Here is a 26,165-nt window from a genome sequence, read left to right on the forward strand (position 1 = left end):
ATACACACAACAACTGACCCTCCGAGTGGTGGATGACTGCTCTACTTCCTGAGCCTCAGCCGCCTCGTAACACGTGAACTAATACATTTTTTTTTTTATCATGAACCAAACATCTCCTTTCATCCACCATGTTTCTGCGTATACGACGTCAAAGTGGGCAAGTCGTAAACCAAGATTTTCGCAGACTTTCTGTGCTGGCATTCTAACTTGAGGGGGCGTTCACTTGAGTTATCCCAGTGGGAATCTAATTTTTCCAATTTCCAATTTTCCGACATCACAAGAATGCAACATGAAACCTGCATGGCAGGAATTTTAACCCTAAGTTCATAAGTGGCATATTTGCCATAATTGCTAGACAGAGTTCAATTATATTTGACGAATTACTGCAGTTAACATTTCAGCAGGTTTATCTACAATTCAGAAGCTACCAAACTTGTTTTTTTTTTTATATATATATACTTTATTTGCAACTTACATACCCTTTTCTTTGAATAATCCCCAACTTCCTGTCATATGGAAGCTGCTGTTGTTAGATACACAGTGAAGCAGCCAAACTGTTTGTAGTGAAAACTCCACTGGGGAAACTGGAAGTTTCAGATGATCATATTTCAGGCACATTTAGTGGTCAGACAGAAATCCACCACTCAAATGGCAAAGTGTAGCGGGAGCTTCATGACGCCATGTGCCAGCATTGTCTGTCCACCTGTGTTCTGTTACAACAAAATGAATTATTGAGCGCTTCAGTTAAGACAGAAACCCCCAGACTTAACATTAGTGACGCCAAGTAGAGTAGAAACAATAAAAGCTCTGCTTTATTTGTGAGGCTCCTCTTTTGATACAGTAATTCAGTAACCATAAAACAAGACAGACATACGAACACAAGACAAGACAGCTACTATTTAAGGCATATATTTACAGTTTGCTGTAAATCTCTAGAGCTAACAAGGACCATGCTCTCTGTACATCAAATTATTAAAATTGTTTACACACTGGCAGACACTAATTACATGCTCAAAAGAAGTTAATATTCAGCTGCAAAAACTATTGTGGAGTAAAATCACGGTTTAATTTCTGGTTTAAGCAAAAATGGGAAACATGATTGTGTCCACTTGGATAAAAAGTAATATATCCTGGGCAGGTTTCTGAGCTACAGACATCTGTACATACTCTGAACAAAACTCTACTTTGGATGGTGTTGACACAGTTAATATCATTTCTCTCCTCAGGGTACAGAAATCCCTCGCACAGCGCAGTTTCTCTCAGCTGCTGGGCTGGAGGATGATTATTCACACAATGGTTTGAGTGTTGTCTTATACACATTTTAAAAGGCCCGTTTCACGTCTGTCTTCAATGTTTCCTCAGAAAATAATAAATAGACACGAGCAAACAAAGCATTTCACCTCCAAAAGTGATCAGGTTTGATCAGCCCAAAAAGGTTCGGTGTTCACATCAGCTGTGTTGACCTGACTCGTTTCTTTCACTCTTAAAAAAAGATTAATTTTTTTTCAAAGTCTTGTACTGTTCTGATTGTTGAGCAGCCTGGTATATTTTATAAAAATATTCTAGGAATACCTTAAAAAATATCTTGTAAATCTTGTAATGTTAAAAATTTACATGTAATGAACTGAAGAGGCACGTGATCCTGGAGGGGAAATGCTTTGTTTCACTCAAATACATTTATCGATTCTTTGAAACATTAAAGGTTTGACTTAAAGAAAAAAAATTAGACACTGTTTAGTTCGCAATAAGATATTTTCATAGCTTCATTTTAATATTAGAATTACATTTACTTTTACATTTTGGACAAATTCACACTATAATTGATAAAATTCAGGGTAAAAGTCACCAAATGTCAGGCTCACTTTGTTTTGGGACAGAGTGGGATGAAGAGGTCAGATAACATACATCTCTGTGTGGAATGATTCAAGAATGAAAATGACCCAAATGTTTTCTTTTTGACAGTCCAACAAATGAAGCAAATCAGCTTTTAATATTCACCTCTAATGGCAGCATGATAAGACCATCACCGCATTTATAAGCCATGGATGGAAACACAGAAACATACAACAAATATCTGAATAAACTTTTGCCAAACTGAGACAAAAACAAAGAGAACCCCCCCCCCCTCCCTCTCTTTCAGCAAAAATATTTAGCATGGTTAAACCTTCAGCTGTGCATTTGTATCACAAGTAGAGTCTACAACAGCAGCGAGTCACTCGTGTCTGACTCCGATGAGTCAGTGAGTACCTGCAGTTCCTCGTAGGTCCCGGATTTTGTCATGCTCGAGCATATTTGGCACTCATTCGATTCATAAATTGATATAATAGTCACAAAGTTAGGCCAATGCAACCTGTATGCAAATACACAAAAATGTACAGCTCAGACCCGTACATGTACATCACCCTCTGGTGGTGATCACACCCTCATACCAGACAAAAACAAACTAGATTTTAAAAAAAAACACAATAAGAATAATAATAATAATAATAATAAAGAGATATTACAGTTTTCTGATACTTTCAGTATTTTGACAGAGATCTATCTCATAGCATGGACAGGAAGTTGAGGTTTTACAATATGTCATTTCTGATGATGATACAGAATCACTTAAGATGATGATGATGATGATGATGAAAAACCACTGATGAAGATGGCATGTAGCACTGTGGTGCAAACTGTGTTGCGGCCTTTCTCTCTGTTCCTCCTATACTCTCGTAACCCAGCTTATGTTACACATTTTCAGTGGTTACAAATTATAAAAGTATACAAAAAAACATCTCTGAAAGGAGTTTTATTTTCACATTCTTCAGCACTATGAGAAGAAATGGCAGCTGATGAGGAATCATGGAGTGCACATGACATCATAATGACAAACACACGGTAGTCTTTACTCATAATTAACATTATATGCTACAGAACATACTAGTCATGATTCAACACCTTCTCAGTCACACCGAGTTTGGCTATATTTTCACTCCTAAACCACTGAACAGATTATTAAGATCATGACTCGTGTAATCTCAACAAATGATGACTCATTCAAATTTAATGTCAAAAACCCAAAGGGAGTAGTTCAACAGTTTTGGAGATATGCTTAAGATATTTGCTTTCCTGCCAAGAGTTAGATGAGAAGATTGGTATCGCTCTCATTCTGAATCAGTCTGATGAGCAATGATTTTGTGCCGAATAACCTCTATGAGCAGATATCTGCATATGTTTGCAGAATCTGTAGCAACGGCACGAGATGTTGGTTTCCGTTTGTAGTCTGAGTAGTTTTGACCAATCATGTTTGAGGGGCAAGTAAACAGTCTGTGTGGAGAGTCCAGAATGCAATCTGGGAACCCATCAGCTATCGTCATTTATATTAGGGGTGGGGGCAAAAATCGATACAGCATAGTATCGCGATATTTTTGTGTGGCAACATCGTATCGATACATGGACGCCAAGTAACGACTTGTTTATCATATAAATTACTAATATGACAAGTGGAAATTAAGCTTTTGGTGGCCTACTAGAATATAAAATTAATACTTTTTCAGCTCACTAGATACATTTTTGATGCAATTTAAAAAAAAGCGAGATGACAGACTTAAAACTATCTTATCAGATAAACAGATGTTGACAGAGTTTTCCTTTTGGGACACAATTTACAGTTGGACAAAGTTAATAAAAAGCAATATATTTTATCACAATACTTTTAATATCACAATAATAGTGTATCGTGACTTAAGTATCGTGATAATGTCGTATCATGGGGCCTCTGGTGATTCCAACCCCTAATTACCTCCGCCAAGGAGGTTATGTTTTCGCCGGCATTGGTCTGTTTGTCTGCAAAATAACTCAAAAAGTTCTCAACGGATTTTGATGAAATTTTCAGGAAAGTTTGATAATGGGACAAGGAGCAGATGATAACATTTTGGTGGTGATCGGTTGAGGCGACGTGGATAAAATAATAAAATGGCGGGAAATCCGAGCTGCTTGGTGGAGGTCTGCGCTCTCCGAGTGCTCTAGTTCATATGTGTAGATATTTTTTATAGAGATTAGCCAAAATGGCCTCTGCCCAGAAGGGGAAGTCTCGACCCAGATATCCGCTGGCTACACTGGAGCTCTCCAAATATTGGCCCTTGCCTCAAGAGGTTTATCGCTGCGGACTGACCGCCAATGGGTTGCGAGACTGTGTGCTGAATTACTTCATGGCTGGGGGCAGTGACTTCCTGGAGTTACTGCTGGTTTCCTAGCAACTGCTTATATGCTAAGCTAACATAACCATCTATGAGCTGTAGCCTTACGTCGAAAACACGTCAAGCAGCCTTGAAGTGGGGTTTGCCACTATAATTATATTTTGCTGCTGCCGGGGGGCGTGTTCATGTGTTTCAGGTAGGAGGAAATTCTTTGTAACACCAGTCAACATGTCAAAGGAGTCACAGGACTCTGTTTACATACTGGCTACTGGTATTCTCTGGCCACAATTTACCACTAAAAGTTAAAACACATTCAACTTTTAGTTCGGCCGCAGTTTGCCACGGAATCAAATGGCCACAGGCCGCCGCAGCATTCCATAGATATTACATGGCAGCTTGCCGCAGGCCGCACTTTGCCACTGCTTGGAGTGTTTTCGGTGTTACATTTAGTGCACAGACACAATAGTGGGATCAATCTTCCAATCAAACTTGGCAAGAAAGCACATATGCATTTTCCCCAGAATTTCCAAACATTCCTTTAAACAGACATTTGTAAAATACAGTATGGTGTAAAACAATCAGGAGTTGGCACTTTTTTCAAACACAACTTCAAGTACAGCTTGAAGTATGAAACCACAGGCCCCTTTCAACTTTGTTTCTAAACTTTCAACATGTGGCTTCGTTTTTTTTAACAGCAGGCTGCTCTCATAAACAGCGACGAAAATGTTTCTCCAGTTTGAATATGAAAGGCACAGTGAGAAATTTATTACAATGGACTTTATGGCGTTCATGTTTGTACAGTAAACACAGAGCAAGTCCTTTTATTGTGTAACATTCCATCCAATAAATTCAGTTAGAGGAACTTAATAAACTTTGTGTCATCCTGCCCTGAAAAACCAATCACACCCCTGGGCGACACCTGATAAATTTCACTGACACCTGTGTGAATTTACGCCTTGAGCATAAACACTGAAGGTGACTGAGAATTACACATTTCAGATAGCATCAACCCCCGAGTCAGTCACAATGAGTAATGGGATGGGAGCTGCACTTTGTTTGAACTCAAGTGCAATTAGATCACAAAAGCGTTTTTTTGAAAAATGATTTAGCACATCTATTTACTTTGATTATTAATCGGTAAACAAAGGAGTCTGTGGTAATGATGCTGTAATCACTGGTTTGGGTGTTGGTGAGGTTACTGCGTTATAACAAAGATAGCTAACACATTTAAACATGGATATTTTTTTTAAAATGACCATAAAACCACATGTAACAATATTCTGAGAAATTAGATGAAACACTTTCTGTTTCCTGGATGAAACATAGCCACTGGTTTGAAAAGTTCAATACAATAAAATTGAATTTAAGTACTGGCAATGGTCACCTACTGTATGGCACTGTTAATGTGAGTTTACGCAAACACAGTGTCTGACAATCAAGAAAACAGGCATCTTTTTTTTTCTTTTTCTTTTTTAACTTTCATAGCTGAGATCGCACTATGAAGACTGAAAGGTAAACATTGTACCTGAAATCAAAATAAGACTGCTGATTCACAGAAGAACAGGCGATTAAATACATTAAGCCCACAGCTCTATACGTAGACTACTATTTAAAAGTCACACTTCACACATTGGTCTGATTTAGATCGACAAAACAAGAATTCACCCATTATTGCAAAAATGTAAACATCCTTCCAATGTATCATGACAATATCTTCGCAAACACACTCAAAAATGTCCCCTAACAGTTGGCCTTTTTGTGATAGAAGATACTTTTTTAAAAATGTCATATTAAAATATGATGGCAGAACAAAAATACAAAGCATCAACTTTTCATTTGGGGTTATTTAAAGCTTCTGTGTTGGGAATGTTTATCAGACACTAAAACTCTATCATTATTGTTGCCATCAAACCAGTAGCAGTAGTTGTTTTATTTTTTATTTCATTTTATTTTTTGTTTTTGTCTGTTTTATATCTGTAAATGGAAAACATGTGGGCATTGTTGGTCTGACAATACAAGCCGTTTGACGACATCACCTTGGGGTTCAGGAAAATTGTGATGGGCTTTTTGTGTACCAAACAATTTACAGATTAAAGCTGGGGTAGGGAGTTTAATTTTGGCTACAATGGGCAAAAATCCCACAATAAACTTTGAGCATACTGTAATGCAAGTGGACTGAGAGTAAAACATTGATTTCAGCACCTCCTCTTGGCTCTGTTTTCAATCTTTGGAAAATCTAGCCTGTGACGCTAGACTGTGGCCAATCACAGATCACTTCAACAACTGCTGACACTGCAAAGCAACCCAAAACGGGAGACGGACTTATCAAAAAGAGTCTAAAGGAGAGTCTGAAGATAAACACAATATAACACGTGTCAGTATCGGCAAAGCATTTCAGAGATGAAGAGAGAATGCTGCTAACAGTTTCGCCCTCTGCTAATCAGAGCAGCTTTAAAAAAAAACAAAAAAAAAACAGATTAATTAATAATGAAAATAATAGCATGTTCCTGTCCTTAACACCTGTGAATAAAAGTGACTTTTAAAAACAACAATTTAGTAATAGATTATGTGAGTTTTGGAACTATTGATTAATTCATTTGTCTATAATTTTGACAAATTATTTATCTCTATGGGACTTTTCCAGTTTCATATTGTTGACAATTTAAAAGTGCTGTATGTAACTCTGGAGACAGATAGTTGATTGTTGAGTCTCATTCCCAGGTCGACAAATACTGAGGCTTTAGATTGGTGGTCTTTCTCCAGAGGTACATACAGCACCTTTAATATCTTTAAATTTTGGACTGTTGGTTGAACAAAATAAGATGACCCCACAGATTGTCGGAAACTAGTAGGACTTTGAATCGGTACTTAATACCTCTACAATACTGACCAAAATAAACCAGTAACAAGTAGTATTAAAACTTCTCCACTGAAACCTGGATTCAATGTTTTTTGTACCAAAACCTAGGGGGGGGGGGGGACTCCAAGGTTTTGCTCGCAGCCTGTCACTTAAAGCATTCCTCCATCTAATGCAAGGTGTGACTGACCCACTACCTCAGCAACTACAACCCATACAGTCTGTGGTGTGGTGAGGTTGAGCGCAGTGTGACAGAGTTGGCAGTTCAGTGTGTCGACATGGACCAAAACCCTTGAAAAAAATGGCTATATTATACGCCACTCCTTCCACATGATGGGTTTTAAATCAAGTTTTTTGAAAAGGTATCAAATAAAGTACTCTGTTGGCATCAGTATCACTTAAAGGGTACTGGTATTGTAATTTAGAGACTGGTGTGCATTTTTCCACATTTTCTGGCATTGTATTGACTGAACAATTTTGGTTATTAAAAAAACATAAAAGTCATAAAATGAAAATGTATCATGTCTAAAAATAAATAGCAAATAATAATTTGAAAAAAAAAAAAAATAGCAGTAATAGTAATAGATTATGTGAGTTTAGGAACTAGTTTTCCTCTGACTGATTTTCAGTTTTATATCATTCTAAATGAAATATCTAAATAAATATATTTAATGTAAAATAAATATCTATACAGCAGCAATCAGAAGCAATAATCATGCATAAATATTTTTGAATAAATCATCTTTGATTTGCACATGATGTCACACAGAAGCCAAAAAACCCTCTTCATCAGAAGTTGAGAGTTTGTATTTGTGTCCCATACTGATCTCTTGAACGCTCTGTTGAAGGAACTACAGCTAAGTCTGCATCTGAAGGCCTAAACATGTGTAAAAGCTCCTCCGTCAGCTGAAAAATATCACCTTGATGTGAGCGCTCAACAAAAACATGACAGCGTCAGTGGGCTTGTGCCTCCGTCAGCTCTCCTACCAGACAGCCAGTTTGTCCAGAAAAACAATCAATGAAATGAAATACTTGCCAAATGAAACGTTCTCTGAAATGGTACATTATATATTTCTACTGCTCAGAAATGATCCCAGAAGAACACAACAATGCTACTTCTATTAGCAATTAACAATATGGTAAAAGATCTGACATCGCATAGGTTCAAACACGTAACGTTTTCATTTTGACAGGTACCTGTAGCCTACAGGGGCTACTGTTAGTATGTACATGTAGCAGCATAAAACCACCCTGGCTGTGATTATCAGACTACAACATCACCATTCTTAGATCTCGCTCCCAGATGGCTGTCGATGTGGATGAGGTGGAATGTGCAGTTTTTATCGTTTTTAATTATAATCCTTGAAAAGTTGGATTTTTCTGTTTTTATCTCTGGACTGTATTCACAATTTCCTACAAATCCTTATGGCACGTTTGATTTCTACTCATCATACAGTTTGCAAATAAGTTTTGGCACTTAAAATATAAATACAGTCTCTTTTTTTCTTTTTAAATATAACTAAGCACAGTTATAACAGTAATACACCAGAGTCCAGTGATAATTTGAGGTGAAACTTTGGTCTCCGCATTACCAACTGGATTACAAAACGCTGGTCGTCACATGGAAAACAAAATTATTACAATCAGAAACAAAAGAATGAATAAATAAATAAATAAATAAATATCTGACCAAGGTTGATAAATAGCCTCACAAAAATCTCCACGTCATGACTCTGCGACATACTTGATTACCCTTTAACAGCATTCACACCTGATAACTGACAAATTACATATTCAGCACTTTTTATGTGAGGTTATAGCTTAATGCCACTATTTGAGGTTGTTGATGTCGCCATCAAAGCATGTAAATAAATCCTACCTACGATGCTGACTAAGAATGTGCGTGAAATATTAGGCCCCCTGCTTTTGGTAAAAAGGACACGGTCGAAGCTGTGGCTCCAGCGGCGTGGGAGTAGAGACAGAGAGCGTTTCAGTGGCCCAGGGTCAAAAGTGCAACGTGACAAGCGTAAACCGCGCGGACCTCCTGCAGGTCTGGGATGAGGTGCAGAAGGATGTGATCGAAGATGATATGCTACTTTTTCATTTGCTGCATGTGGATAGGAGGGAGCCGGAGCTCGTTTCATCCATGTGTGCTACTTTTACCATCATTCAGTTTAGTATAACTCTGCAAATATCACCATCTCTTCTGTTCACTTAACTCCATTATTTTTTTTGGACTGGACGACACCATTCCCTTAAATATGATAAAATACAATTCCATAGGATTGTGTGCAAAATGCTCTATAGGCATATATGAACAAATAATGGTCTCTTCTACTAGCCACACGTTTAGACTTAGATGCTTGTGATGAGGTATGAATATTGGCCAGTATCTTGGAGGAACCATTAACCTTCCTTCACGCCAACTTCTCCTGCAACGAGGTCACATTTTTGCCTCTCATAGTATTTAAGTAAAAAACCACATGGATGTAAAATAACTAAATGATAGGAACAATAATGTGTGAGTGGAGATGGGTTCATGAATTAAAGTTTGCTATTAAAGTATGGCAATGACTGCTTCCACTGAAAACAGAGGTCTCTGCTCTAAGTCATAGCTAAGCATGAAATCATATATAAGTTTATATGATTTTATGCCTATATTTAAATATCCATATATCCAGCAAACTGCCAATTTCTCGAGAGAGCTTCACACCACATATCTAATAAATAACACAGAATAAAATGGCAAATTCTCCTCAAAGATTCCTCATTTCCTGTTATATGCACAGATAGGTTTCAGTAAGTTTCTAATTAGGTACCTGTACTGTATTAGTCAGCCCGACAGTTGAATGGATGGATGACAGTGAAGGGTCCAGTGTGCTAAGATGAGGATAAGCCTTCATCTGTCTTCATCGTTCCTCTTCAGTCTGAACACCGTTTACAGAGGCAGGTCTGTGCTGTTGTGGCGAGTCTTTCTGGAAGTCCCATCATCCCTGGGCAGAGCTTTCTGCAGGTTGGACATGGCAGCGGTCTTCTTTAGGTCAATGACTGCGTAGCATTCACTGCGCCGGGGTGCCTGCGGGCCACATTTTTTGGGTGGTAGGCGCTGGTGCTGTGGCTGGGTCTGGGCACCCCCGCCGCTGAGGGCTTGGCAGGGAGGTTCTCCCTCTAGGTCCACCTGGATGTAATTCAGCTGCCGCGATGGAGGTATGTGGCCGTGCTCACAGCCTCCAACCCCTGACCTCGATCGTCTGCGGAAATCAAAGCTAAATATTCGCCCCCCTCTGTCTGGCTGACACGGCCGTGGATGCGGGGGGCAGGCGTGTCGGAGCCGGGGCGGCTGGACCTGCTCTGTGTTGACATAGTTCTGCAGGGCATCTCTGTGGATGCCCCGACCATCCTGGTGGTACCCGTTGGGTGTCCCAGGGCCTTCTGAGAACTCATACTCATCAAAGTCTTCCTCCTCTTCCTCATATTCCTCCTCATCCTGCTCATCATCTTCCTCCTCCTGCTCGTCGTCCCGCTGCAGAGCGCTGTACTCCCACACTGGTGGCAGAGAGGGCAGGTTCTCGTAGTTAAGCAGAGCTGTCCGACGATGACCTCCACCCATGCCCCTCTCGCAGGGGTAACCCTGCGGGGGTAGAGACGATGGGCCGAGGGAGTGTGGGTGCAGGAGGGAGTGGGTGTGACTGTCCCCAGTGCTGCTGCTGCTGCTTGAACCCACAGACTGAGACACGCTGCTGGGACTCAGCCGCTGCTTCCGGCCGCTCCTCAGCCCGTTGATGTTCTCGTAGGTGAGTTCCCCGCTCTGGCAGCTGTCTGGGTGCTCGAGGCCCGGGTGCCGGTGCGCGTGATGATGGAAATGATGATAGGAGTGAGAGTTGCACAGGTGCATAGAGGGCTCGTCTCCCTCCGTCTCTGAGCCTGTTGCACCCTCTACTGGCTGAAGGTTGTGAGGATTGTGCCCATGCCTCTCCCTCTCTCTCTCCCGCTCTCTCTCCAGCAGATGGCGTTGTGCCGGAGTGGGGCCCAGCATGAATTTGACCTCCTGCGAGGACGGCTGTAAGAACACCTGAGGATCGTTATGCTCCTCCAGGGGACAGCACCGCATGTTGGACTGCGGATTTCCTTGGCCCCCGACAGGCATGGCTCCCCGTGTTGTTTCAGGGAAAGAGCTGGGCCGCACCTCAGGCAGGGAGTGCACACAGTGACGCATAGAGAAATCCTCCTCCATACTAACAGTATTTACATAGGTGTGGGTCTGTTGGGAAAAATAAAAACAGGGTCAAATTGTGAACTCGCACAGATACAGTGAACTATAAGGAGCATGATTAGGTCTTACCTGGTCTTCCAAACCCATGAGGCTATGACCATGATCATCAGCAAGAGAGGGCTGGGAGGAATCACCTCTGATTGGATAACCAGGGTAGCCGTTGGGAAAAGCCTGGACAGGGAACGCTGGAGCTGCAAACACATTTATGTGACAATATAAAGACACAGACAAAATGCAAGGCGGCTTTTGTGATCTGGTGGTTCCACAAACATGCCAAACCCAGAGAAAATGATGTGTTATGAATAGTATCAAGCTTAAAACAGGGCACAGAGAAGTTGCAGACACAAATTTGTCAGCATAATTGTTATATCCCAGTGGAACCTGAGGAGTCACTTCGCTTCTGAGACTTTTAATATAAATCCTTTTTTTAATTGTTTTCTGTAACCGCTTATCCTGTTGGGGGTCGTGGGGGGGGCTGGAGCCTATCCCAGCTGATAGGGCGAGAGGCAGGGTACACCCTGGACAGGTAGCCAGACTATCACAGGGCTGACACACAGAGACAGACAACCATTCACACTCACATTCACACCTACGGCCAATTTAGAGTCACCAGTTAAGCTGCATGTCTTTGGACTGTGGGAGGAAGCTGGAGTACCCAAAGAAAACCCACACTGACATGAGGAGATCATGCAAACTCTGCACAGAATGGCTCCCCCCACCCCGGGTTTGAACCAGTAACCCTCTTGCTGCGAAGCGACAATGTTTAGGACAAGTTTCTGTTTCCATTTTTTTTTGTCTGTTAACTGGTAAATATGATACAAAATAAAAAGAAATCTATCCACACCAAAGCAACCCTTTTAAAACCTGCAGCAGCACCACAAACGGCACCATCATCATCCCAGGCCACACAAGTGATCCAGTGGATCTACAGCAGATCTACTGAATTAAGTGCTACCTACCAACATGGACACAAGCCAGCTGTCGAACACAGCTGGAACACTGACACCAACTTCTGTAACTTTCTGCCTCAACAATAGAAAATCTGGTTTAGCAAGACTGGATTATGTTGCCTCAACTCACCACCAGACTTAATTGGTTAGCTGCGCTATTTCAGTCAGGGAGGAAACTGTGGGAATGAGAGTGAACCGCTTGTGAAATTAAGATTTCACATAAAGTATATCTTCATCTTCTTTTAAGTGCTGGTTGGTGGATCAGATACACCCTGAAATAAACACCGACTCCTCTTCACTCTACAGCTCCACCAGTTTCTCCTCCCTTTCCACAGTACAAGAGAACCGAAACTTGTTCACATTCTTGCACCTCCCCCGGGTCCCCTCCATGTTTACTGTCTGCCCAGTTTAATGCTTCCTGTTTGGTGCTGGATAGAGCGCACCTTTTGGTTGTTGACAATATTCACGTCAATGAACTTCAGTATTTGTATGAGCCAAGAATAAAAACTTTCAATGATATTAATCATGTTTGATTTTGTGGGAAAGTTAAGACGAGAAAAATACTGACTATAGACAGCTCGGACTGAGTTTTATGACCACATTACACCAAACGATTGAGATCACGAGTGGGCACACCATCTGAGGTAAAACTCTTGTGGTTTTATTATTAGAAATTAGAAATTTCTCTGTCACAATACATTCTTTAAGAGGATATTGGAGACACCATAGTCACTGTTCTTCCAGCCCTAACTGACCATAAGAAGTGTCTGTGGCTGCAGCCTGTGTCACTGCTTTACTTGGTGTTATCTGGGTACCTGTGACTCAGTAAGGTTCAGTTTAACCTGTGTCTATTAATAGCTCATAAATTCTGCTAAATTTACTGCTGTACTGCTGCATGCAAGTCCTACAATTAATCTCAAGTGTATAATTAGCTTTACTTGTGTGTGTGTGTGTGTGTGTGGGGGGGGGGGGGGGGGGGGGGNNGCGTGGGAGGGGGGGGGGGGGTGTGGGGGGGGGGGGGGGGTGGGGGGGGGGGGGGGGGGGGGGGGGGGGGTATTTGTGTGAGTCTGTGGTGGTGTGACTCACTGTTGGGAGTCTGTGGTGTGCGAGACATTTCCATCTCTGGTGTGTGACCACTGCGACTCATCATCATCGACTCTTCCACCACGTTGATGCTGTTACATTGCATCAGCTCCTGAAGCAGATTGAAGATCTCTTCTGCACGGGAGCACTTGAATGCAAAGATTCCTAATCAAACAGGCAAAATAACAACATCGTTAGGCCACAGTTAGTCATCACTAACAATGCAAAGACATAGAACTCCATGGCTGAAGAATAGATGTTATAAATGCTGATAATACGCTGTATCAACAGTCGACTGACAAAGTTATATTTGTTCATCTATCTTGTGACTAAATATTTAACATCTTTACATCTTGTTCTGTTACAAGGTGGTTACGAGCACACACGGTATGCCTCCTGTTCAGTAACACTACACGTGTGAACACAAGCGATGTGTTAAACTTATGCCGAAATCAGACTACAGGATATTTGTGCCACAGTGTTGTGCTGTGTGACTTCACATGGCAGACTGCATGTTGGATCCCGACCAATCACAACCCTCTTCGCTACACCTGGCAGTCGTAACAACAAAAGTTCACACACTTAAAAGACAGTGAACCTGGAACCATTCATCGCCGCTTGGCAATGAAGACATGCTTTGGTGAGTGTGTGGGTGCAAAGCTTACATCCTGGATGTGTGCAGATGGTGATGTTGTGCCCACAAGTGTGATTAATTTGGCATAATGCTCCTGACCTGTTCTTACTGGTATTGTCAAATGATTAGAAGTCTTTGGCCACATCCACACTGATATGTTTTCATTTTAAAGAAGCGCTTTCGAACAAAAACGTAACTGTTACTGAAATTAACACGAGTGTGAGGCGGTCAAGGCGGCAGAAAACAGGTTGGGAGACATTGCACGGCCAATAAGGCGACATTTTAGGACAGTACCAGGGTTAGAGTTGTACTGATACTGATGCCAGTATCAGAAATGCCTCCGATACTGCCTAAAATGCGGTATCGGGTATCGATGAGTACAGCCTATTACCAATACGATAACACGTAATGCCTCACGTCATTACGCATATGCACGCTACAGGCAAACGAAATGGGAACTGAGCGGAGTTTAAAAAGCATTCCACTGTAGCCTTTAAAATGTCTTTCTTACCAAATTGTGTGGCTGCACTTTAACGTGTGTCTTGATCTGTGTCAACACTGGATAATAATAATAAAAAAAAGTTTTATGGCATTCATTCTACTATTATGTATTTAATTCTTAATATTTTACATAGAGTTTTAGGAGTTTAGACATACAACAATTCATATCCCATTCATTTTTATTTTACGCACTGGTATCGGATCAGTACTTGGTATCGGCAGATACCTAAGTTTCAGGGATCGGAATTGGTATCGGGAAGGAAAAAGTGGTATCGGTACATCTCTAACCAGGATCATTATCTACTGCTGGAGGAAGCAATGGCGATGGGAAAGCAATACCCACACAAGAAGGGTGAAAACACAAATGGTATGTAGGCTTACTTATAATGTTTTGGCTTGACACGTTGTGACTGATAAGACCCAATTGAGAAGTGGACATGGTTGTCACGTGGCACCATTGTTTTCAGCCATCCAGACTAAAATGCAACCCTCTACTTTTTAAACTAAAATGGGGTGTGCAGCTTTTTCAAAGGTCTCAGTTTAGGAGTTACAAAACAGTGGAGTGGCGTAGACACAAGGCATAAACATCACAATAGTTATGTATTTTAAAACAAAAATATATTAGTGTGGATGTGGCCTTTTTGTTCAAGGGGCCACTATACACCCTGTTAGAACTGCTTATCCTATGGTTAAATACTAGCTTTGGAAACGTCTCCCCCCTCACGCTACAGGAGGGGATGTGTCTGACTATTTCTGTAACTTTCCGTAAATTGACGCTCTGACATTCACACCTGTTTCACACAGTGAAAATCCAGCAGTGCAAAGGTGAGAAAGAAGCCAGAATTTGAGCTTCTCTCTCCAGTCCTATTTTTATTCTTGACTCAACTATTTCTTATCATTTTCAACTGAGTGAAACACTATAAATGTCTTCCAGGAGAGCTGTCTGAAAATGTGATATGTATGTCTTGTATTTTCAACGACTTTAAATACTTTTGATTTCCAGCATGGTTGGACAATACGTCTTGCTAACCAGTTTTGAAAAAGCACAACCCGACCCTTGCAATTGTACACAAAAGACCGCTTTGTGCTCCGGTGGGTCAACATTGCCAAACACAAGATTAAAGTGAGGCATCCCAGATGCTGTGTTGGTTGTCTTTGACTATCACAGACTACACGGCTGCCCATCACATCAGGCTGACATGTAGTCTGAATCTGACATAGGCCAGTTATTTTGGATTGTCACAGTAGGAAAAGCACAGGTGTTGCCAATAACTCTAGAGTGGAAAAAGACAACTTTTTTTGCTTTAAATTATCATTTTGAAGTAGATGTTAATTGCACTATGTAAAAACTATAGAATAATGACACCTTCAGTGTTTAGATTGGTTCAGCCTCTCGCCTGAGTCCAGACCTTTGAATCTGCCCACTCCCTTGAGTTTGAGTTCACTGATTCATCTAGCATTGTGACATGAAACAGCGGTTCGATTCAGGCGTATACGTGGGTCTCTAGTGATTCGTTGGGGAAAATCTAATCCCCCTCCCCAGCGCAAATTGGTTAGAATAGAAGCAATGTCAGACGAGCTCACAATTCTGTCTGATATCGAACAAATACGTCTCGCTTTCACTATGCAAATCTGTCTGCCACTGGTGATGATCGCACGGGAAAATGAAGGCTACATTTACAGCACAAAGGAAGTGCGTCAATCAGTTCACAACAAAATGGAGCAACCAACATTACTGTGGAAACTGTGGTAGTTGCTAGTTGCTAGAAAACCAAAAGCAATTCGGTTGTCTTTGCAACAGTGGCGCCAACAAAAATACCACTTGGAAACGCTAGGAGGGATGGAGCTGAAATTTTGTCTGTTTCAACTTTAACATGTGCTCTATTCTGCTCAAGCATCCTGGTAAGTAATGATAGTGTGACAGTGAGCTAATACACACAACACCAGGACCCTGAAACTAAAGCAGTTAAATGTTCACATATAAAGAGAATATTAGAACATCGTCAAACGGTTTGCTTACCCTGCCCAGTCTGACAGCGACGACCGCTTTCAAAAGAAAACAGGTTAGAGTCGTAGCCGTAGCGGCGCAGGCAGAGATACGGCCACCGGATGGCATCTCTCTTACGTGTGTGAAGAATGAGCTCGGTCTGGGTGAGCTCCATGATCCCAGAGCCCAGCTCGTTGCCCTCATCATCCACATTGGTGACCTAGGACAGGGATTAGAAATATAACATGAAGAGAAGGAACTGTAAATTTAGATTATTGCAATAGGCTGCAAAATACATCTCTTTATTACTGCACAATGTCACATGGAAACAAACAGCATAGTCAGTGGTGCTGTAAACATGATCGACAGCCAAAAGATCACGAGACAGCTCTAAAAAAAATGAGCTGAATTTAAAGTGAATGTGGGATTATTTACCTTAAATTTGGTGAGATGGTTGTCTCGGATGGGGTCTCTGTACAGACAGCTCCAACAGCTCCCCATAGCTTCAGCAGGCCAGCTGAAACCTGTCCGAAAAAAAGAACATCATCACCTGCTGCCTTTAACAATATCAGCATTTTATATATAAAACCCAGACAAACACAAAGTGCTTACTCAGTCCAGGCCATCAGTGTAAAGGGATTCACGTCTCAATCCCAGGATCTTCGACTGGGCATCGTCGTCACAAGCCAGTTAGTCTGTTGGGCCGACATCTTGAAGAGAAGCATCATGTTCTCCCCCCTGAAACAACATTCAGGTTTAGACATAGAACTCACGTGTTGATGCATAAACATCACCTGCAAGCAATTTCAAATATAAAATGCTGCTAATTTTATCAGAAATATAAGTGGATTCAGAGCGTCCTGATGGCCTGAACCTGTTGCATGTCATCCTTTATCTTCCTCCTCGCATTTCCTCTCACCTCTTTACTCTCCGACATCAAACAAAATGTCTGAAAATCCTTCAAAATATCTAAATTCATAATTGCCAAACACTTAAAGGTATGTCTTTTACAGGAAAAAAGTTAAAGTTCAGCGTTTCTGAGTTTGTCTGTCAACATTATAAAATGTCCAACATAACTAAACAATGGAGTAAATGTCTTCATTCCCTGATGAAGATCATGAGATGTGGTTAAGAGTAGGGATGCACCGATTCCATACGCCAAATAAATATTAGCACCAAAGCTGACTTTACTGAGAAGATTGTGCGTATAACCAATCCACATTAAATCCAATTTCTCTGTCAATTTTATTATGAAATTAATCACTTCATTCTTTCACTCATGGTGGGCTGCTGACTTTAATTTAGTCCCACAACTCGTGCTGTACAACCAATCAAAATATTATCAAAATCCCACTATGGCCAGGTGCAACTTAAATCGCAGAAGCTGTAATTTTTTGACAAAGCTAAAATGTATCACAACATACCATACCATTATAAATGAAGTGGTGCTACAGAGATGCCCAAGCCTACAAATGATATTCCAGATGTAAGGGAACAAGCTCGTTTGGTACAGACCCCAGCAAAAATCACATCATCGTCATTTTTATATTTTTTTCAGTGAAAATGAAATGCAAAAATTACCATTACCACTAAAATCGCAACTCATACCACAATATCTGTAATTTTTTTTTCTCCATATCGTGCAGCCCTACATACAACATGTTGCTATAAATAAAAATATGACATCCACAGTTTAGCTGAGCACTGATATTGGCTGATAACCTGAGTTGAGGTATCACCAGACTGGGAGAGAAAAAGTAAGCAGGTGCATCCCTAGTTGAGCTATTAAGTGGACCTTTAAGTTGAAATGATTTTGTCTCACATCTCATGTACAATCACAAATAACCCAGGCAAAATACTACAAATGATTATAAAAAAAAATACACAAAATAAAAATAAAAAATAGAATGAGTTTTCTGTAAAGTTGTTACCAGAAATCAGAAACTATCCATGTGCATCTTTAGTGAAAAAAAACAACAACACTGGATAATCAATCTGGCACATCTGTGCTTTGAGCTCTGGACACTTTAACACACAACACCACCTCCTGTTTCATGTGCTCACATCTGCACCGGTGATCCTCCTGTGATTCCTGCTCCCTGTCACCCTCACACAGCCCCACAAACAGATTTCAGATCAACACCGCCGCATTATGTGAGCTCTAACCTGGGCCTCCACATCTGACTGGAGATGCCAGGCTGCTGGACTCCACAGCACCAATCCACAGCTACCTTCAATCAATGTTACACATGTAAAAGAAAATAGAGCAAAGGCTACATTACACAAACACTTGTCACACAGCCCAGTGATTGAACTGGCTTTCCCTCCATCTGGGGGCTATTTACAGCAGAAAAATCACAGCCTTTTGCTCAATTAGCCAAACCGACGCAGAGCCCCCAAAACAAGCCGCCAACGAGGCTCCATCTGCCCCGTCAGGGTGCACACACTCCGGCTCAGCCGCCGAGGAACCAGCGCTCTGACACTAAATGCACAACGACACGGTTCAATAACCATTTGTTCTCATTGGTGTGAGGATACAATAGCGTGAGCACATAGCAGTCAGGACGACAGCGATGGTTTGCTACTCACATGTCTGGCACGGATTTTTTTATATTAGCCCTAATGCGAAATAAGCATTGAGACTGCGATGGGTTATCGGCGGCGGCTGCTGCTGCTGGTAGCGGGATGTGGCACTTGCACGGCAGAGACGCGGATAAAAGATGCAGTGAGAGCAGTAAAAAAAAAAAAAAATGTTGTTATTTTTTCCTCCTATTACGCCCCCCTACTGCAGCACGGGCCTCTGCCTGCTGTATGACATTTCCCAAGCAGCTGGGGTGAGAGTTCACCGCCAGACAACGAGGCTGAGAGACGCGACAAGAAGGTAAGAAACGCTGGAGGACCAGAGAGGAAAGGTGCGCCTGGCTGACAGACTGGGAGGAGGAGGGGCCACTCAACTGGGAGGAAAGAGCATCTCTAGCCCTGGTTTTACTGCTCATAAGCCCCTCACCAGTGTGTGCATGACTTTAATTTGCCACTGTATCATTAAGAAAAAACCTCCACTCAAAATGTGTTTTGTTATGACTATTCTTGGGTATTTGAGTTTCACTCTGTCCAGGGGCGGAATTTAGATTTTTAAATCCTCAAAGGGGCTTTAGTTTTTCAGACACCCCTACCCAAGGTAGAATATTAATATCAAAATATTAGGGATGCACGATAGTGGATTTTTTGCCGATATCCAATATGCCAATATGCAACAACTCATTTGACCGATAACTAGTATTGATATATCCATTTTTTTCCTTACCTAATTTTACTTATCTCTTCTGTAGTGGAATTAACATCATATTATGCATGCATATTTTTATCATAATGGCCCACCGGCAGACAGAGACATGAAATTCAATATTTTTCAATGTGCATATTAACAAGAAAGCATGCTGGCAGCTTCTGATATTTCATTTTAAAGCCAATATTGGCCAATACCGATGACGTGCCGATATTGTCATGCACCCCTACAAAATATGTATTTATTCTAAAACTAGAGGCTTTTAAAAACAGCACTGTTAAACGTAACAGAGTCAGTTATACAGCAGTAATGTGTGTAACAAAGTCAAATGTACATTTGTAATATTAAGTATTATAATTACACAAAATTTGTTTCAGTTATTACCTGACATGCTGAGGCCTCCATAGTCAGTATGTGGAACGTTTGATGCTCAGTTTCTGTACCCCTACGTTCACCTTTGGGGGTATCCCACAGGGTGTCTCCCGCCTTGCCTCTCCCCTTTTGCTGTTGTGCTCCATGGAAGAGGTAAGCTGGGAGAGGGGCTCTTGTAGTATTTTCCATGTTTTAGCGCTGTTAAGCTGTTCATGAGTGAATTTTTCAGCCTAAACTTATTGTACAATATGCTAACATATTCCTGTGTCACTTAATTTGTGAAGGGGGTTTGAATTTATATGGTTGTAGTTGATGGTTGTACCTTTTGCTGTCAGTTGTCAGGAATTAACGGAGAAATTTCACACCAACTTATTTTCACTCCCATCTCATCTAATACCAATGCTTCATCAGCAGCCCTAAACATCAAACTATGATGCTCTAGGTTCCTGTGATGTTCAGTGAAGGCGTGTCAATTTACGCTCGTTAAATGCAACGTGTCTTCTCAAATTAAACGTACACTTCAGTGGTCTGTTTCATTCGCTGCCTTTATTAAGGGTTTAGAGGGAAAGTAGTATTAATACAAGTATTTACATTTTTTAGTATGTAGTTTCTTGGTAGTAATCCAAAACTTTAAGAGTTAGCGCCAGAGCTGCAGACCTGAGATTTGAAAGCAAAATTTTCATTGTTTTTTAACTGGTAAAATCTTGGAGCACTAAAAAAATAAAATAATAAATATACAGGGAACATGTACAAACTGTCTGAGATTAGTGTTTTTAGTGTCAGGTATTTAAGTTTGACGCAAATTGTTTGTGATTGTGTTAACTGTGAGAGTGATGTTTTTTCTGGAAACAATTCTTGCAAGTGATTTATGATTCATTTATCTGGCCTCGAAAGTAGAAAAACTAACTGGGTCTCTCTTAACCAACAGTGGCGGTGTCCAGGATGTACCTGCTGCTCCAGTCTCAGCAAAGCCAGCTGAGGCTTGGGAGGACCAACAGGCAAAGAAGAAGAAATGGGGAGTGTCAGAGCTTCACATTAATCTCATTTTAGTAGACTGTAACATTTATATTTAAATGTTTTAGTTGGTAATAGCTGTGAAAAAAAGAGGTTTAAAACAGTTTTCTCATAATATTGCTTTGGTTTTCACTCTACAGAAGGAAAGTGTTCCTGGTATCAGAGTGCGTTTTTGTTTCTACAGACATGTTGTTTAATAACTCTTTAATTTTCCCCACAATACCCAAGAGATGACCACAAGGACACAGAGTGTCTGTATGATTTATCTCTGTAAAATAACCAACCATGTTTCTCTTTAGACCTACTGTCACCACCTCAGACGCTCAAACTGCATCACAAAAGGAAGCCAAGAGGAATTTTTGGCGCTGGTCGTTGATCAACTACGGGGTATGTTTCACAGAAAAGAGCCAATGTCACCAGATATTCACCAGCCAGGACTCAGTGAGAGTACTGATATAGTTTATTGTTATGTTTGCATTATTGAACAATTCAAGTTTGTTTTTCCTCCAACAGAGAAAACATCGCGTCTCACCAGTCAAAATCACCAACACTGAAAAGACGGACTCACCAAACCCTGAGAGGAGGTAGTGACATATATTCCATGCTGCTTTCAGTGTCTGTCAGGAACATAAAAAGTTGATCATTTTTCTTAATTCCTCTTATATTCACTGACTAATATTCTCACATAGATAAACTTTTCCTAACATATCATATTTTTAACTATAAGTAACCTTAATGAAATCATGTTCTCCCAGTTTTTCGGTGGTTGCTTTAGTTTAAATCTTGCAGTGATATGCTGTAGCGAAAGTATTCTTAAAATATTTTATTTATTAATTTTACCTGGGAGTCTTTTTGTGTATGTTCTGCCTCTTGACGATGACAATTTCTTCTTACAGCAGCAGCCCTGCAACAACGAACAACAGAGATGAGCAGGACGAGCATGACGACGTGACGTCGTTTTGCTCACTGGATGACGTCACGCAGACAAATTCAGTCAACATCACTGACCTCGAGGAGAAGCTGTTCATGGCCCGACTCAACGAGTAAGTGAAAAGCTGTCACTACATTTTGTGTATCACTACACCAAAATGTTCCAGTTAACCGTCATGAACTGAAAACAGTCGGAAATAGCAAAAGCTACGGCTATGCCTATACTGTCTGGGGTTACACCAGGGGTTACGTTACCTTCCTCAACCAACTTTGTCACAGAGGCAGCAATTTATAAACACACACTCTGCTCTGTCAGCCTCTTGCTTGTTTATTAACCATGTGTTTGTGTTTTTTTTGTTTTATCTCCATAGCAACGAAACAAATGACATCTGGGACACTGATAGTTCTCTGGATAGTCCCATCAAGTGCTTCGGGTGAGTACATCTGCACATGAATCAAAGTTGTAACAAGAGATGAATCCATCAAATCAAACTGAAATACCTGTTTGTGATTGGTCAGTGAAGAATTAATACTGATGTGTGTTTTGACTCGCTGTGTTTCTGTGTCAGATTTCCAAACATTGGGCAGACCTGCTATATGAACGCAAGCCTGCAGAGTCTCCTAACATTAGAGGACTTCACTGGGGGCATCAGTTGCATGGAGCAGGTCTGGAGCTCAGCACGTGAGGCTAAACTGATGAGGTACAGCAGCTACACACACACATTCACACTTACGTCATTCTCAAGTTTTTCCACAAACCTGAGTACCAAAATGAAACACATGCAAAAATGTCTCTTTTTTCCTCTCGCCTTCTGCAGAAGCTTGATGGATGTCAGGGACGTTCATTCGTCCATATACGCTCAAGTTAAAATCCCAATCCTGGAGTCATTTAAGGATGTGGTCTCTGCCCAGGCACCTGAGTTCTGGGACACTCTGCAAAAGGTGAGTCAGCTAGCTTTACATTCTGTTGTTTCACCTCCTGACTGTCTGTGCTCTGTGTCTAAACTCTTCTCTGTGTATTCAGGACGCTCATGAGTTCCTGACTGCAGTCCTGGAACAGATGAGAGGTCTGGCCCCTCTGCTGCAGGAGACAGCAGCTTTCATGGGCACACATTATACCTGCCCTGTATACGATCACCTGGTGATCACAATGGAGAACACCAGGACATGCAAAAGGTGAGACTGCACAGTTCAGGGTCACACACAGTCAATTTTCAATGGTGCCACCTTAATGAGCTGGTCTTGAATAAGCCCTGCTCTTGTCCTGTTATGAAACAAAATTGTGTTGTGACCACTGCAGCCAATATTAATGTGTATTGTCTCTTTAATGTGCAGCTGTGGAGCACAGTCAGTGAGACAGGAGGAATTTACAAACCTGTCTCTAGACCTCATCCCTGGAGGTTCTTTGGAGGAGATGCTCCAGGAGTACCTTAAGGTAAGATCCACAAATCCTCCTTCAGTCACATGATCACTGACTCATCTAAAACATCATGCAACAAATACTACAGACACACAGACACACACAGACACACACACACACACACACACACACACACACACACACACACACACTGCCTCTGTCTGAGGATGTGGACGTGTTGTAGTTGTGTTCGTAACACACAGCCTGTTTCTCTGTGCTGCTCTGCAGGAGACGGAGGTGGAGTTCAGGTGTGACTGCGGAGGGAACACATCGAGCTGCAGATCATCCCTCCTCACTCTGCCACAGTAAGTGACATCACATCTGACATAAGTGATCACCTGACCTGGGTGGTTCCCAAACTGGGGTCGACTGACCCTGAGGGACCCTTGAGAGTCAGTTGATCTCAGCGTCAGACACCGACGCACAAAGGCACCCTTTGTGGCAGTATGACACGCACCGGGCAGCAGCAGTTTGTGATGCTGCCTGCAACAACTGTAGTATGAAGGGAAAGAAAGTCTGTGTAGGGCAGGCAGGAGAGGAGGCGAATGGGTCAAACAGACTCTGGACTTTCAGCTGGGAGCCAACTGTTCACTTCCAGTGTGAAACCAAAATCAGTGGAGTTATTTTAATAATAACATAGTGTGCTAGCATGTGTAGCACGCTACGCTACTGAAGTATGTCACGTGACGTATGTAACATAACGCAGGGGGGTTCCTAGGGTGTCATACTTTGAGGTGTAGGTCCACTGACAAAGCGTCAGTATCTGACGAGTTAGGATGAGAATGTATTGCTCCACTTTGTCTTTAGGCTCAACATTAATCCTTTCATATTTTCATACCTTTTCCCTCAGAGTGCTCATCCTGCAGCTGAAGAGGTTTCGCTACTCTCCCTTCTTTGAGCTTGAGAAGGTTGATGACCCTGTCAGGCTGATAAGGGACCTGCTGGTCTCCTCCACACAGGTTAAGAAAAACAGAAACACAAAAATCAGGCTCATGTGAAAGTAAACATGTGGACAGTGTGTGCTGTTTTTGTGTGTGTGTACGTGTGAAGCTAACTCTTATGAACTGTGTTCCTTCACAGGATGGAGGCTGCTACAGGCGCCATCAGCCATTTTGGCTCCACAGAAATGGGTAAGAGAGGCACACACTGAAGGCTGAATGTGATCGTCTGTCATCCTCTGTCATGTTGTAGATAGAAACGTTTCAGGTCCTGATGGAATTAACCAGCAGGAGAGGGGTGCTTACATCCTGTTCTACAAGAGAAGTAAGAGGACAACACCGTCACATCCTTAACTCAAGTCCTGAAGAAGAGAGAGATTTTTAAATGCGCCAACATAGTGTTTATATCAAGTGTGTTATCTTCATTCTCAGTAGTGTAACCCAACTGACGACGTGATGTCGGACTAAGAGACCTGGACACTGTCAAGACGTGATGTCGGACTAAGGGACCTGGATACACCACACGGAGACAGGATGACCATCATGGAGCCAGGAGACCGGCCACGGGACAAGGAAGGTAAGTGAGTTTCTAAACTTGTCTGTTTTCTTGGTGCAGTTGTTCAACGTGACGGTGGACAACAGATGACCAGGAAAGACGACTGGAGGATGAACGAAGAAGATGTCCCGTGGCCAGGAGCAGCTGACGGTTCCCTTGCCCTTAGGAGGATGGGCCCCCCCAGAGAGCCTGGTTCCACCCAAGGTTTCTTCCTCTAGCAGGGAGTTTTTCCTTGCCACTGTCGCCTAACAGTCGCTGGACAGCAGGACAGACCCAACTCATCTCATCAGCATCGACACCACAGTTGTAGAGATGGTCCTGCATTGTGCCAGAGTATGGCTTGCTCTCTGGGGAGAACTACAAAAAGAAAATCAAAGAAAATATATACTATTGGACTTTAAGATTTTGTTGGTTGTATTTTAATGTATTTTTCAGTGGGAGTATTTATAGCTCCATAATACAGTGCCAATTCCAAAAAAGTCAGAACATTGTGTAAAATGTAAATAATAACAATCAAATTCTTTTTTACTTATATTCAAAATGAATAAAGTCCAAAGACAAGATATGTAATGTTCAAAATGATAAACGTATTGGTTTTTGTAAAATACACACTTATTGTGATTTTGATGCCTGCAACATGTTCCAAAAAAGTTGGGACAGGGGCAAAAAAAGACCGGGGAAGTTGTTGAATGCTCAAAAAACACCTGTTGGAACATTCCACAGGTAATAAGGCTAATTGGTAAATGATAGTATCATTTACCAACAGGTACAGGGGGCATCTTAAAAAGGCTCAGGTGTTCACAAGCAAGGATGGTCACGTTTTGAAAAACTGTGTGGGCAAACAGTTTGAGAACAACTATTCTCAATGCACAATTGCAAAGAATTTAGGGATTTCACCATCAACAGTCTATAATATCATCAAAAGATTCAGAGAATTCTCTGCATTTAAGGGGCACAGGTTCAGTCAAATACTCTGCATGCTGGAACAGAGAGCTGGTGAGTGACTGGCGTGTGCTGAATGCACACAAACAGCAAACAGTTCAGAGGTGTGCAGCGGTACAGTTAGGAAGCAGACAGGAAGTGGCATCAGATGAGCAGAGGGTTCGATACAAGGGGAACACACAAGGGAGGGAACACATTTGTGAGGAGCTGACTGTAGGTAGGTTGTAACCATTGAGGAACC

General features: G+C 41.6%; 1 protein-coding gene across 2 annotated transcripts; it reads right to left on the reverse strand.

Annotated features, from left to right (window-relative positions):
• Positions 1-1,748: 1,748 nt before the first annotated feature.
• frs3 (fibroblast growth factor receptor substrate 3) lies at positions 1,749-24,423 on the reverse strand. 2 transcript variants are annotated; one of them, XM_050039180.1, is made up of 9 exons: positions 24,327-24,423; positions 21,979-22,042; positions 21,707-21,755; positions 17,079-17,204; positions 16,902-16,990; positions 16,500-16,686; positions 13,348-13,509; positions 11,381-11,502; positions 1,749-11,299 (listed from the first exon to the last, which is right to left on the reverse strand). In XM_050039180.1, exons 5-9 carry the CDS (start codon positions 16,965-16,967, stop codon positions 9,977-9,979), a joined length of 1,860 nt encoding a protein of 619 aa, XP_049895137.1. In that variant the 5' UTR covers positions 16,968-16,990; positions 17,079-17,204; positions 21,707-21,755; positions 21,979-22,042; positions 24,327-24,423; the 3' UTR covers positions 1,749-9,976. The 2 variants fall into 2 exon arrangements, with proteins under 2 accessions (XP_049895137.1, XP_049895135.1); XM_050039178.1 differs by lacking the exons at positions 21,707-21,755; positions 21,979-22,042; positions 24,327-24,423 and adding an exon at positions 19,056-19,274.
• Between the last annotated feature and the right edge of the window lie 1,742 nt (positions 24,424-26,165).

Source organism: Epinephelus moara, chromosome 24 (assembly GCF_006386435.1).
Source record: "Epinephelus moara isolate mb chromosome 24, YSFRI_EMoa_1.0, whole genome shotgun sequence".
Classification (NCBI taxonomy): domain Eukaryota; kingdom Metazoa; phylum Chordata; class Actinopteri; order Perciformes; family Serranidae; genus Epinephelus; species Epinephelus moara.

Excerpts from the sequence above, each read along its gene's own strand:
- frs3 (XM_050039180.1), bottom strand. The coding sequence starts at position 16,967 with ATGGGGAGCTGTTGGAGCTGTCTGTACAGAGACCCCATCCGAGACAAC. Across the intron at positions 13,510-16,499 it reads TCGCTGTCAGACTGGGCAGG|GAATCTTTGCATTCAAGTGC; the intron begins GTAAGCAAACCG and ends CTGTTTGATTAG. Across the intron at positions 11,300-11,380 it reads TCATGGGTTTGGAAGACCAG|ACCCACACCTATGTAAATAC; the intron begins GTAAGACCTAAT and ends TTTTCCCAACAG.